General features: G+C 41.6%; 1 protein-coding gene across 1 annotated transcript in view; it reads right to left on the bottom strand.

Moving 5' to 3' along the window:
• Nucleotides 1-644: 644 nt before the first annotated feature.
• Nucleotides 645-14,032, bottom strand: part of SLC7A14 (solute carrier family 7 member 14) — a 72,542-nt gene continuing 59,154 nt past the window's right edge. The window contains exons 6-8 of the mRNA XM_087872070.1: nucleotides 13,436-13,644; nucleotides 10,569-11,446; nucleotides 645-6,209 (exon numbers count right to left, since the gene is read on the bottom strand). Coding sequence (XP_087728196.1) covers nucleotides 5,890-6,209; nucleotides 10,569-11,446; nucleotides 13,436-13,644 — 1,407 coding nt within the window. The 3' untranslated portion in view covers nucleotides 645-5,889. The remainder of the gene's footprint in view (nucleotides 6,210-10,568; nucleotides 11,447-13,435; nucleotides 13,645-14,032) is intronic.

Genomic DNA, 14,032 nt, shown 5'->3' with positions numbered 1-14,032 from the left:
TACATCAGGGGTGAAATGCTCCCGGATTGGACCAGATCGCCCGATCTGGTAGCGATCTTGGCCGGTGGTTCGGTTACCCAGTTTTAACTAGGAAGTAATGTGTTTTTTATCTCCTGCACATGCGCAGAAGGTTTTGCGCATGCACAGAAGGTCTGCATGCACATGTGTGTGCACTTCAGAACCGGTAAGGAAGGTAAGTAGATTTCACCCCTGCGGTACATCGTAAGTCTACATGCAAAACAGATTACTTTTCTAGTTGTGAAGTATCGAAATTGGTTATTACATCTTCAAATTAGGGTTTGAACTGGGATGCAGAACTCTGAACAGTAATTATTTGTAATGATGAGAATAGAGGAGATCTATCAATGGTTCTCAAGGTAGGTATGGCCAGTTGAGTTCTACTGGTTTTATTGAGTTGGTTCTAAAAACTTCTAAATCTGGTTCCAACACAGCTCTGCAAAAAAACTTGGGAAGGGGCTTCATAAAGGACAATTTTTTTTTTAAGAGAGAAGAATTTAGTTCAAATCAATACTGGAGCAAGAAAACATTGATAATTAAATATTTGGAGCAAACATGACAAAATCTCCAAATTTGTAATTCATGTGTAGTTTAGAAAGTTAAACAGCAGCCATGGCACCACGATCTGAGCTAAAGAAGAATTAATTTATTTTCCTGTACCACAGAACAACAAAGTCTTCACCTATTCCCTAAATCTTATTATCAATAGCATATTAAATTGACATTGATCCCAATAGAAATGACCAACTTCAGCCTAGCTTTATTAGTCTGGATGGGTAAGTGGTGGTTTCACTTGAACTACAACTGCTAGTATTTCTGATCATTAGCCATTTTGGCTTGGGTTGACAACACCAGGAGGGACTCTAGAACAAGGATGGGGGGCTGTTGTTCCTCTAGATGTTAGATTACAAATTCTATTATTGTTGACTTTTTGTTGCTTAGGACTCTTGAGAATTTAAGCCATAGAAATGTCGTAGGGTTTCTCTATTCTTGTTCAAAGTCCTATTTTATTATAGCTAAAGAAGAAGATCTTTTGGAGAAGGGTGGCATAGACAGGGATATCTTGTTGCAGCTAAATAGAAACTTGGAAAAAAACCAGAATGAAATGAGTCTCCTACACGTCTTATGAAAATATTCATTTGAGCTTTGCTTTAGAGTCGCTGGGAGTTGGGCAGCACATACATTCAATAGATGATGACGGGCTTAAGTCAAGGGCTTTGCAGTCTCCTACTTGTGAACTCATGGTTTTCATAAGACTCCAAGTGTGAATCTCAAAGGGATGAAGAAAAGTGAGACTCATATTGAATCTTACGGAGTCTTAGTCCTATCAATAAATCTGGGCTACAGAATTTGGTGTAGGGTTAGGGTTAGGGGCTGCAGAAGCAAAGGAATGGAATGGAAAAGAGATGCATTCTCTCAGGTAGGACTGCAAGATAATAGCCCCATTTTTCTATATATTTTTTCAGAAGGAAAGCCCCTCCCCGGTTTTTAGTGGTCTGTTGTTGAGATGATCTGTCTGATCAGCAGAAACATACAGCAGAATAAAAGAGACATTTAGTAGGAGATTTCATAAAAATGACAAGGAACATCTCAGCCTCAGGCAAGGCTCTTAAGAGGCACTTGGGAACTTATTATCGGAACAAATAAATAGAAGAAAACAAGAGAAAATAGAGGAATTTTCTAAGGAAGTTTAGTGGGGAAGGATCATACTAACCTCCCAGAGGGGGGAAAAAAAACCCATCAGGGTAAATTTGCCACTCTTTGAGGAAGCCAAATATTTGACAAGCTGTCTATTGGGTGTGTAATGTTATATAATGGTGCTCAATGTAGTGAGCTCTCTGTTTTTAAGAACAAGTCCATTCCTTTGAAACCAAGGTCGCTGAGTTGGAGATGTTCAGAGAGGTATGTAGCCTCATCTCACACTCCGAATGGTAGCTCCTTTGCTATGAAGGTAAAGGGAAGATCCTTATGAAGAAGGACATCATCTCAAGAATGAATAAGGTATTTCTTTTAAAGGGACCTAATCACTGGGTAATAAATTTACATTCTATCATACCTGACTACTTCTTCAGGGATAGGTAGAAGTTTTTGGTTGTGTGCAATTTGATATTAGAAGCAGAGATGGGTCAAGTGATGGATGTATAAATTGCATGTTAATTTGTCTTCTTAATGAAGACTACAGACCAGTGGTGAAATTCAGACGGATCTATCCAGCTCGCGCAAACCAGCAGGGCCAGCAGCGGGAGGCTCCACCCACCCGCCGGAACATCATTACATCCTGTTTTTGACCCTCTGCGCATGCGCAGAAGAGGCACACGTGAGAAAAGCAACGTGCGCACTTTTACATTTCCGAACCGGTAGTGAAGGTAAGTGCATTTCACCACTGCTACAGACATTACGCACAGTTTTGAGAAGCTGCTTGATGTTACTGGGGGATGAAGGTCTGGTCAATGAGTCTCACCAGAGATTGGCTACATTCATGCATTGGATAAGAAGTCAAAATTTCCCAAATGACTATGAATTAACTCTGTTGATCTTGGAACTCAACAAAGGAAAAGCAATCCTAGATTTAATCCACAGTGATGATGACCATGATCTCATATAAGACTTAAGTGTTGTAGAGATGGTAGCAAGCGGTGAACACAATGTTGTTACATAAACCCTACATCCAACTGGGAAATTACTTGCAGGGTTCAATGCAATTACATCTGACTACAAAAGGGAAGAACTAAAGCCAAGGATATTGGTGAATAAAAGATGGAAAAGAAGGATTAAGTGGGTCACATCACTCAATAATGTCTATAAATTATTTAAAGTCATAATAAGACTCAACTAGAATGCATTCTACAATATCAGGAAGGGTCAATCCAGTTCCAGAAGATTTCTAATAATTCCCAAGAGCCTATAAAGCAGGGGTGTCCAACTCACGGCCTGCGGGCTGGATGCGTCACGCTGACCACGCCCACCCCAGTTTAGCGAAGGAAGAAAAGTTGATACGTCCCATGACAACAGCATGTCGTTGCGAGTTTGACACCCCTACTGTAATGTTAAGGAGTATAGGAAAAATTAAGAAGGCAGGATAAAGGTAGCCTAAACAAAGAAAAAATAAAGAATAAAAGGAAAAAAGGAAATTGGAATATATTGTAATGCTTTTATATAACTCCATATTAAATCCATGTTAGGAACACTGTGGACAATTCTGGTGGTCACATTGTAAAATGATATAATACATCTGGACAAATCTGGCAGAAAAGGACAAGCTAAATGACTTGGACACCCGTCCTAAAGGAAAAGAAATTTGGGACCTTACCTTAGCAATAGCAATAGCACTTAGACTTATATACCGCTTCACAGTGCTTTTACAGCCCTCTCTAAGCGGTTTACAGAGACAGCATATTGCCCCCAATAATCTGGGTCCTCATTTTACTGACCCCAGAAGTATGGAAGGCTGAGTCAACCTTGTGCCTGGGTGAGATTTGAATTGCCAAATTACAGGTAGCCAGCAGTCAGCAGAAGTAGCCTGCAGTACTGCACTCTAACCACTGCGCCGCCATGACCTTAGCATAGAAAACATGCATCTGAAGGTATCTTGCCTGAACTACACAAAAGCAATGCATGCATGGAGACAAGTTGTCCCACACTTTCTCAAAACACTACAGGTCATCCAATGAAGCTGATGAGAAAGAGCGTTTGAAGAGCAAAATTAAGCACTTCCTTCATACAGCAACTCATTCACATGTTGAATTGATTGCCACAAGTCATGGTGATGACTACTGATTTGGATGGTTTTAGGGCAGCGGTGGGTTGCCCCCCGGTTCGCACCGGTTCTATAGATGCATCCAAATATGAATTGCAGAGAAGAATTTGTGGGAGGAGGTGTCTCTATCAGTTGCTTAAGCATCTCGGAAACACCAAGTTGGCCAGTGTGAGAAACAAAATGCTGCACTGAGATAATCCTGGTCCATAACCTTATTCTTATGATTTTAACAATAAAATAAGGGGTTTTTTTTTGTGCTTAGGAAATTACATGGTAGAAGAGCTTTAATGACATGTCCAATATTGTCCATGCAGGAAAACTTTATTCTGTAAGGAAGTAATCAATTGTGATTTCCACTACCTTAATCTAAACTAGTATAGGATAAAAAAGAACAGTAATGTGTAATTCTACTGAATTTCAGCATTTGCTGTTATGCTACTGACTTTTTATTGTCATTGTACAGAATGTGTACTGTTCTGATCTATATAACTTACATCAGAGAATATGGATAACCAAATTTCCTCGTGTCTAAAAAAAAAAAAGACTAAGCTTTTCAAAGAAGCCAACCCAAAATCTAACCGAGATGCAAATCTAGTCCTATTCATGTAGTGCCGTCATAATTAATCACTTTGGTATCTTCAAGGAATGATCATAATTGTCAAGATAGGCAAATGTGCTGGTGCAATTGAAGCTCTGCTTGTTTTCATGGGCAATGTAACGCAGATACAAACCAAGTAGAACTTTGGTTGCACCAATTGAGATGGCATCCTGGCTTTTATGACCATACTCTTTAGACAACCATGATTCACCAGGAAACAAACTCAAGCCAGTGGGGATTAGCCAAGGTGGCACAAACAAACAAAAAATAAGTATGGAATCAAAATCCAAATGGGAAAAAGTTAAAATGTGCCAAAGTGCAAGTAATGTTTCGGTATGTGAAAAGATGCACTTGTTTTACCCAACCACTGGATCTCTATTTTCTCTGTGTCCTTGGGAACATACTATAGTTCCCTCCTGAACATATCAGCTTGATTTGTCAATCTTATCTTTAAATAAAGGGAAGTCTTATCTATTTGCCAGATGACTTTGATAGTCACCAGCCTGGGCACAAATGAGCATTTTCTACAGCAAGGGCCTTCAGCTCATATCCTTTGGCCTTATTTGTCTCCTAGCCTTCTTTCCACTCCCCCAGAACATAACTTTTCACAGAAAACAATAAAAACCTGAATCAATGTAATTAAGATGCCATTAATTTCAACATATCTATTACAATTAAATTCCAGTGCCTCCAACCCTTCTCCTTAATTTAGCAATGTTGTCGCTTGATCCCCTAGGATGATGTCACAACATCACTGTCATGACATCTGAAGTCCACAGAGGTGAGGAGGAGGAGGAGGAAAAGAAACGTGGTCTTTGAATACAAAAAAAGATTGTCTGCTCCTGTTCGTGAGGAAAGCATTGGAAATATTAACGTTTTCTCTACCAATGGAACCCGATTTAAGTTGCTGATAGTGTGTCGGATGCCTTTTGTGGCAAAAGCTTAAGTCAGTGCAACAACAGGAGGCATTTCATGCATTGGGTTTCCTAGAAAGGCTTCGTAAGCTCTTCTAGGTTGTATAAAGGATCAGTTGCTGTCAACATCAAATGAAATAACATCAGGAATGGGAGGGTGGTGTATAGAGAAATCAGCTTTGATTCCTTTAGTTGGACCTTTGGTGGATTCAGGATGAACCCTTGACAGAACCATCCTGAGCAGCAGAGAGTGAGTGAAAGAATTACTGGCAGAAGGATCCAAACCTTGATTAGAATGAAGGGTTTCAAATGAGAGCTAAAAGAAGTTGTGGCCTCGATTCACACAACACTCTTAACCGGGTCATTTAAAGACCTAACAAATGCATTTGCACAATATGTTGAGCTTGCTACTAACTCGTGAAGCTTGCCACGTTGTGGAAATGCTTATTGAGTTAGGCCATCATGGTTCATACTATTAGTCCCCCAAATGGGTGAATCCAGTAACTGGGTTGAACAGTTGTTGTGTGAATGCAGCCCCCCCCCTGGATTTCAGCCCAAGTGACCAAATAAAATAAAATGACATGGTTGAATTTCTATCGCAACTACTCTGGTGAGTAGTCTAACTCATCATTAGAGATCAATGCATCTGAGTTCGGTTTGTGTTTGGCTTTGTTCTTTGATTTGCTACTTGTCCGACTGCTTTCCTTTCCTTCAGCCATCTGCTGGTAAGAGAAACCTTTATCATCAGCAGGATCCCAGTCCTGATACTTTTCATTCCCAGCGGAGTCAAGTCCTTCTTCAATGGAGAATGGATCCACATCAACATCGTAACGCTGGTAAGTGCTTTGGTGCAAAGCTTCTTCTCGAGCTGTGATTTCCAGCGTACTGTTCCATATGCCGTAGCCAAAATAAATCAGCAGCCCTAAGGAAAAGAGAAGGGAATTTGGCCCATCAGTGACTATGTTCATGTACCAAGTATGCCATGTTTTATTTTAACTGTGATCAGTTGACAAAAGCCAGGAGCAAGACAAAAAGTATTATAGCAGTAGCACTTAAGACTTATATACGGCTTCACAGCGCTTTTACAGCCCTCTCTAAGCAGTTTACAGAGTTAGCATATTGCCCCCAACAATCTGGGTCCTCATTTTACCGACCTTGGAAGGATGGAAGGCTGAGTCAACCTTGAGCCTGGTGAGATTCGAACTGCCAAATTGCAGGTAGCCAGCAGTCAGCAGAAGTACCCTGCAGTACTGCATTCTAACCATTGTGCCCCACGGTTCTTATTTATTTATTTTCTTCTTTTTTGATCCGCCTTTACTAAAGAGGAAGGCTGACCTACATTAGGACTACACAAAGCTTTGGAAGGATCTCACTTTGACAATGTTTGAAGTGAAACAACCCTTCCAAGCTGCTTCAGGAAGTACAGGTAGTCCTCGACTTACGACAGTTCATTTAGTGACCGTTCAAAGGTATAACGGCACTGAAAAAAGTGACTTACGACCATTTTTCACAGTTATGACCTTTGCAGCATCCCCATGATCATGTGATCAAAATTCAGATGCTTAGGAACTGAGAGTTGTTGTGCCCCAAGGTCATGTGATCACTTTTTGTGACCTTCTGAAAAGCAAAGTCAATGGGGAGGCCAGAGTCACTGGGTGACTAATTTATCAACTGCAGTGATTCCCTTAAAAACCGTGGCAGGAAAGGTTATAAAATAGGGCAAAGCTCACTTAACAAATGTCTCAACAACAGAAATTTGGGGCTCATTTGTGATAGTAAGTCGAGGACTACCTGTGAGGCAGAATTCTTCTCCTACTTCTAAAAGCGAGGCAAGGCAGCCATATGTCTATGAAGATTTTCCATCATCCAAGTAATGGTTGTCCCATAGGTGCTTTTCCAAAAGGCAACTAGGCTTTCTTGGGTTTTTTCCCCTGAAAACATTGTGCTTCTCATCCAAGAAGCTTCTTCAGTTCTGACTGAATGGTGGGGAGTAGAAGGATTTATATTCATTGCCCTCATCTGGTCATTAGCACTCTAAAGCAGTGGTTAACATTTTTGGTGCCGAGTGCCCAAAGCCCGTGCGTGCGTGAATGCACATATGCGTGCCCGAACCCCCAAAATGCAATGTGAGTACCCCCCGTGCATGCACCCTGCCCCTTGCATTCACCCTGCTCCACTGCTCCCTGTTTTGGTTTCCAGGTTGGTACTGGAGGCTTTCCAGGCCCAAAATGGGCACAGGGGTGCTGCGTGAGGGCCCCCTGCACCCTGTTTTGGGCCTGGAAAACCTCCTGCATCAGCCTGGAAGCCAAAATGGGCTGCAGGGCTGCTGCGCGAGGCCCCCTGTGCCCTGTTTTGGGCCTGGAAAGCCTCCTGCCCCAACCTGCACCCCCCCGCGCATGCACCCCATCCTCCACACATGCACACGCATGTCTCCCGCATGTGCCTTGCCCCCCACATATGTGCGGCAGAGACCCGAAGATCAGCTGGCCGGCGGGAGGGATGCGCATATGCAGTAGAGATGGGCTGGGGCAATGGCTGGTGTGGTTGCAGAGAGGGCTGTGCGCCATCATGGTTCTAAAGGTAGCTCTCTAAAAGTCATTGAGGCCACATGGGGATTTATCTGTACCCTCAAGATCATCTGAATCAGAGTGCACATTTTTTTTTTTGTTTTAAAAATTGATTTATATGCCGCCCTTCTCCGGAGACTCAGGGCAGCTTACAATGTGTTAAGCATTGGGTGTGGAACCATTCAGCAGTCCCAAGATGTTTCCACACCCATTTCCATTCTGATTCTGGTGACCCCAAGACAGTGGTGGGTTGCCCCCAGTTTGCACTGGTTCTATAGAACCGGTAGTAAAACCGGTGGGAGGCCCTGCCCACCGACCCTGACATCATCAAAATGCTTCTGCGCATGCACAGAAGAGCGCACACACGCACAAGCGAAGCAAGCATGCGCACACGGCCCTGTTGCAAACCTGTAGTAAAGGTAAGTAGAACCCACCCCTGCCCCAAGAGTACAGATAAATCCCCAAGTGGCTTCCACAGAGAGCTAACAACCGACCTTCTGAATGCTAACTACCAAGACGACTGCAAAGAATATTTAATCCTTCTATTCCCCACCATTCAAGTCTGAAATGAAAAAGCTTCTTGGGTAAATAGTGAAATGTTTTCAAGAAGGAAAAAAAAAAAGACAACAAAGTCTTTTGCCTTTTGAAAAGCACCTTTGGGACAAGGCAGTCATATTGCTTCACTTGGCCTTGCTTCCGCGGTCTCTCCGGGCAACCCAATGCCTGGAAAAAGATTTTACACTTCAACAGATACCGAGAGGTCGCTTTAGGCAACTTGAACCGCATGTTGTGTATCTGAGGCAACAAGAAGCGCCTCGCTGCTACAAACTGGGTTACCTCATAGCCTGGCAGAGAACAAGGTCATCTCCTGAGTACGAAGTGCCTAGAGGAGGCAACGCACAGAGGCCCACTGTCTTCACTGCCATAAACTTGAATAGTTTATTTTATAATATTTACAACTCAAGTATGGAATATATATACTGCCCAGTAGTTATATAATTGGCTCAGTTCTGTTGTTCCTGCTTCTTCCACAATGAATTCTTTCTCCCCACCAAAATATGTATTATTTATTGCATTGTTCAGCTACAAAACAAGACACCCAGGCTGAAAAGGCAGAACAATGTTGAAGAAGGACAGACTATTTTTCCTTTTCTTTAAGCTTTCCCACTTGTACAGTGTTTCCCCGAAAATAAGACCCTGTCTTATATTTTTTTGAACTCTGAAATAAGAGCTTGGCCTTATTGCCATGCGCTCAAAAGGCCAATTGGGCTTGTTATCAGAGGATGTCTTATTTTGGGGGAAAACAGGGTATGTTTTTCATAAGAAGATGGATCAAAACAAGCTACATGCATCACCTAATTAACTTTTTTTAAAACTTCAGAGAGGCTACCCATTCTCTCTAGATTATTCAAAAATTAGCCATAGAAAAACAGAGATTAAAAAGAGCCATTCAAAGGAACGATCTGCATAGGCAGTGAAAACGTAAATAATGGATGTGATTAAACAAGAGGCCATTTTACTTAAGGCTCCAATTGTTCACCATGTAAATGTGGTCTTGAATAGTCCCAGATAATTTATTTTTCAACCCAGTGAAGTTATATGAAGGCATTTCATAATTCATTCATTAATGTCATTGTTTAAGTAGGGCTTAATGAGCGGGATTCAGACAACGTAGACTAAGTCATAAATTGTGTTTTATTACCTATATCTGGAATCACTGTATGCCTCAGGATGTTGAGTCAAATGATTTTGGAAAAGCCAATTCAGAGATTTCCTTTCTCTAGGCTAACCTGTAGGCTAGGTTTCTCTCAGGCTCTGGAGATATGCAGAATGGACAGCAGCTCTCATTATGGACAGCTGACATGGTGTTTCCTCATGGCTTTATAAACTATGATTTGCAAAGCCAGGGAGAATTGCCTGAACATTTTCACTGTTGGCTTTTTAGGGTTTTGAGGCAAGGTGCTTCCAAATAGCAATATCAATAGCATTTGGACTTATACAGGTATATCGTCCCACGATGCTTTATAGCACTCTCTGGGAGGTTTACAATGTCAGTATTTTGCCCCCAACAATCTGGGTCCTCGAAAGGATGGAAGGCTGAGTCAACCTTGAGCCAGCTAGGATCGAACTCCTGGCTGAGGGCAGTTAGCCTGCAATACTGCATTCTAACCACTGCGCCAGCACGGCTCCTAACACTGAAGGCACCATCAAATCAAGAAAAACCTTGATGGGGTTGGCTGAAATGGCAAAACTTGACTACTCTGATTATAGAAAAGAACGTAAGTACTTTTGTTTCCACACGGAGACCGCTTCTGAACTTCGTGCTTGATGTGGAAAAGAATGTAATTTTGACTTTGGGTTTTATAGATCAGGTTGATAAGATCTTTATAGAAATGACTTGTTCACATTATTATGGAAAAACAAAAAGTTGTGTTTTGATGCTAATGCCTTATTTTACTGCAACAGAGAGAGTCGGAAGTCAATGCTTCTTCTTTTTTCTTTTCTTTTCCCTACCTTCCCTCACTTCTCTTTCCGCTTTCCCTTCCCTCCTCATTACTCTTTTATTTACTTTTGTATTTTTTAATACCTAATAACTTAATAAAAAAAAACACTTGAGATATAAAGAAAAACCTTGAAGAAGATAGGAATTAAAGTTTCAGTCCAGCATTAGGAAAGGCTGCTTTGATTACTCCCATTTCAAATCCAGGACGTACCCACAAAACACCAGACAGCAAACCGTATCCAAGTGATCTTTGAAAGTTTCAGCATGAGATAGATGTTCACGAGCATAGCAAACGCAGGGACAAAAGGCAGGCAGGGAGCCATGTAAGGCAGTTTTTTGGGGTTTTCTGGCTGTTGAAGGATAACAAAAACCAACATAACGATCAGCAGAACCATGAGGACCACCAGAAGAATAGCCCACCAGCTTTGGTCATAAAGATAGTCCACTCCAAAGATAATGAAAGAGCAGAAGACAAACATAAGGACAAACAGCAAGAGGACACAAGTGGTAACAGTCTGGCCTGTAGCTGCTGTAGGCCTGTCCATTTTCCCTGGCAGCCCAAGATGGATTCTCATAGTGTAATATCGTGGTCCTATCAATTTCTTCAACTTGATGAGATAGATATTTTCAGACTCGTCTGCTTCTATTCCTGTGGTCATGTCAACTGTGCCATAGTTGGGATGGTTGACATTGTAGGTTGGCTTGTCTGATTTTCCAATTAGCATCTCATTGTCACCCAAGGAAGGGAGGTTCTTTGCACCGCAGGTGTTGGTGAGGGGTCCTGCAAAATCTTCCCCTTCGCTAACCGGAGAACAAACTTCTTTTTCACAGTCAGCTAAAATCCCTTCTTTCTTTTTGGTGTGCTCTTCAGAAAGGAATTTGACGAAGCCATCGATTTCGCTCTCCGGTTGGTACCGCAGAAGTAGGACACACACGGAGACCAATGTGTAGGCAAGCAGAGTACCAATGGACATCATCTCTATCAGGTCCCTCAGGCTCACTAGCAAGGAGAGAAGCGCTGCTAGAAATCCTGAGACAATGCACGCTACTACGGGAGTCTCAGTATAAGAGCTTACATGGGCCAAGAATCTAGGGAGAAAAGAAGGAAAGTTACTTATCATCAACTCCCTGTTTAATACTAAGGAGAGGCAATGCAAAGAGAATTGGGTAGGATAGGATTTCATGATCTACTGTCCTTCAAGTATGTTGAGAAAGACCAGGGGTGTCAAACTCAAGGCCCACGGGCCAAATCCAGCCAGGGGGATGCTTAGATTTGGCCCACAGGGAAACAGTGAAGCAAAAATGGAGCTCGTGAGGGCTCTGTTTTTGCTGCAGGATGTCAAGCTGGCGATGCCCATCCTGGCACACCCACCCCAGCCACACCTACTTGGCTCCCCAAGGTCAAACATAAACCCAATGCAGCCCTCAATGAAATCGAGTTTGACACCCCTGAAATAAGACTATAAAATTCCCAGTCAGAATAGATCAAAGCTATATTGACTTTGAATTCTGTAAGATATATTCTACATGCGTCTGGAGGACAACATGATGAAGAAAGAGACTGTACCATATTACACACCAGGAGGAAAGTCTGAAAACTTCCTTAAAACTTTCAATGAAGAATAGGGCATAAGGTCAATCCCACCTCCAATATCCCCGTGTGCAGCTCACTTTATTTATTTTATTTGCTTATGGGGCAGGGAAAGTATCTGTAAGGAAAAAAGAACTCAAATCCCCCAAGTTACATACAGATCTTCATTAACATTTAACAGAATGAGACATTGGGGAAATAGAAAATGATGTCCAGCTATTCCTTCTAAACTTCCTTGTCATTTCTTTTTCTTAGATTTCAGAATTGAGTTTTGCAGATAGCATGCTTTGCATTGCTAATTTAGCTTTTTGCCCTCTGAAAGACCCTAGTGATATTGAAATGAGTCACAGCCCAGTTCAGTTGGCTTCTCCACATGAAATGGCTTGCTCTGCATGTCCCACACACACTCTTGGCGTAGTAATATTCATAATTTGGATTCGATGCATGTCCCTTCTCACTGAACCTTTCAACTCTAAAACAAGCTTCTTATATTATTTAGATTTTAGATATAGGCCAAATATGTTAAAATTCAGTTATATGCTCACTGAACCACAGTGTCTGTGGAATATGGCAACAGACAATGGAACCTTGTCCATGAATTCATTTATGATTGATGAATTATGGATAAGAATTGTACTCATATGACTTCTTCTGTGAGCAGATCCCAGTATAAACTAGAATTGCCATTACATTTGAGCCAAAGAACTTAGAGAAGATCCTGACTTATTATCTCAATTATTTAATTAAGTTTTGTAAGCTGCCAGAGTCACTATTGGTGACTGGGTGGCCATAGAGTATACATTTTCCAAACAGATAAATAAAATTAGAATTTTCTAGTTTGAACTTAATGGGAAATTTGAATTAGACACAAACCACAACCCTCTCTCCATTGAAGCTGATAGATGATGAGAAGAATATGGGAAGGCCGTCACATTCATTCCATTGTCTGAAAATAGTTCACACATTTTTCTGCATAACCTGCTTTGAGATGTTATCCCAGCATTGAAGAAAGCAACTACACAAGGAGAACCTCGACCGTCTTGTCAGGATTTAAAGTATTTTAGACATTCATTTTAGGGACACGATGGCTCAGTAGCTAAGATGCTGAGCTTGTTGATCAAAAGGTCAGCAGTTCAGCGGTTCGAATCTCTAGTCCGTGTAACTGGGTGAGCTCCCATTACTTGTCCCAGCTTGTGCCAACCTAGCAGTTCGAAAGCATATAAAAAATGCAAGTCGAAAAATAGGGACCACTTTGGTGGGAAGGTAACAGCGTTCTGTGCGCCTTTCGTGTTTAGTCATGCCGGCCACATGACCACGGAGACGTCTTTGGAAAGCACTGGCTCTTTGGCTTTGAAATGGAGATGAGCACCGCCCCTTAGAGTCGGGAACGACTAGCACATATGTGTGAGGGGAACTTTTACCTTTTAGACATTCATATTTGTTTGCATTGTGGTTGCCAATGTGGTGTGGATATGTTAATATCTTACCTGAAGAGAAGTCCATCACCAGCCATAGCATAAATTATTCGAGGCATTGGGAAGAGAGAGCCCAGCAAGCTCACAGTGAGCCCAGCAACGGATCCAATAGCAACTATGAACTTGGCCGTGTAAAATCCATGAGCAGCAAACATTTCCATCAGGGGTGATTCTGTATCGATTTCATTGTACGGCACCATCAGTGTTAAGATAATGCTCACCTAGTGTAAAAAAAACAGGAATACATACGTATAGTTAGAGAGAGGGACATGGATGAAAACAAATTTGAGATTCCACTAATACTGAACTTCAGTATATTGTTTCAAAATACTGACATCTAATATACTGGTGTTTGACTTTTTTGGTCAAAACGTGTGTTGAGAACAGCAAGAAATTGGTATTTCCAGAGGGCTTGTCAGTTGGATAGTTTTTCCTTTGTTTATATATATTTGTCTTTGAGCTATGCTTGATCTTGTTTTTGTTTCTTGGGGTTTTTTTTTTTTGCATTGTTGTTACCTTTTTAAAATTGTGAACCATCCAGAAGGATTAGAAATCAGATGGCCCTCTAAACTGAAGAAATACAAAAATAAGGAAACAGTGAAATGCTAA

Source organism: Pantherophis guttatus, chromosome 6, assembly GCF_059756535.1.
Source record: "Pantherophis guttatus breed Tessera chromosome 6, ASM5975653v1, whole genome shotgun sequence".
In the NCBI taxonomy this organism is placed as follows: Eukaryota; Metazoa; Chordata; class Lepidosauria; order Squamata; family Colubridae; genus Pantherophis; species Pantherophis guttatus.
This window is presented reverse-complemented; position numbering and strand designations above follow the sequence as displayed.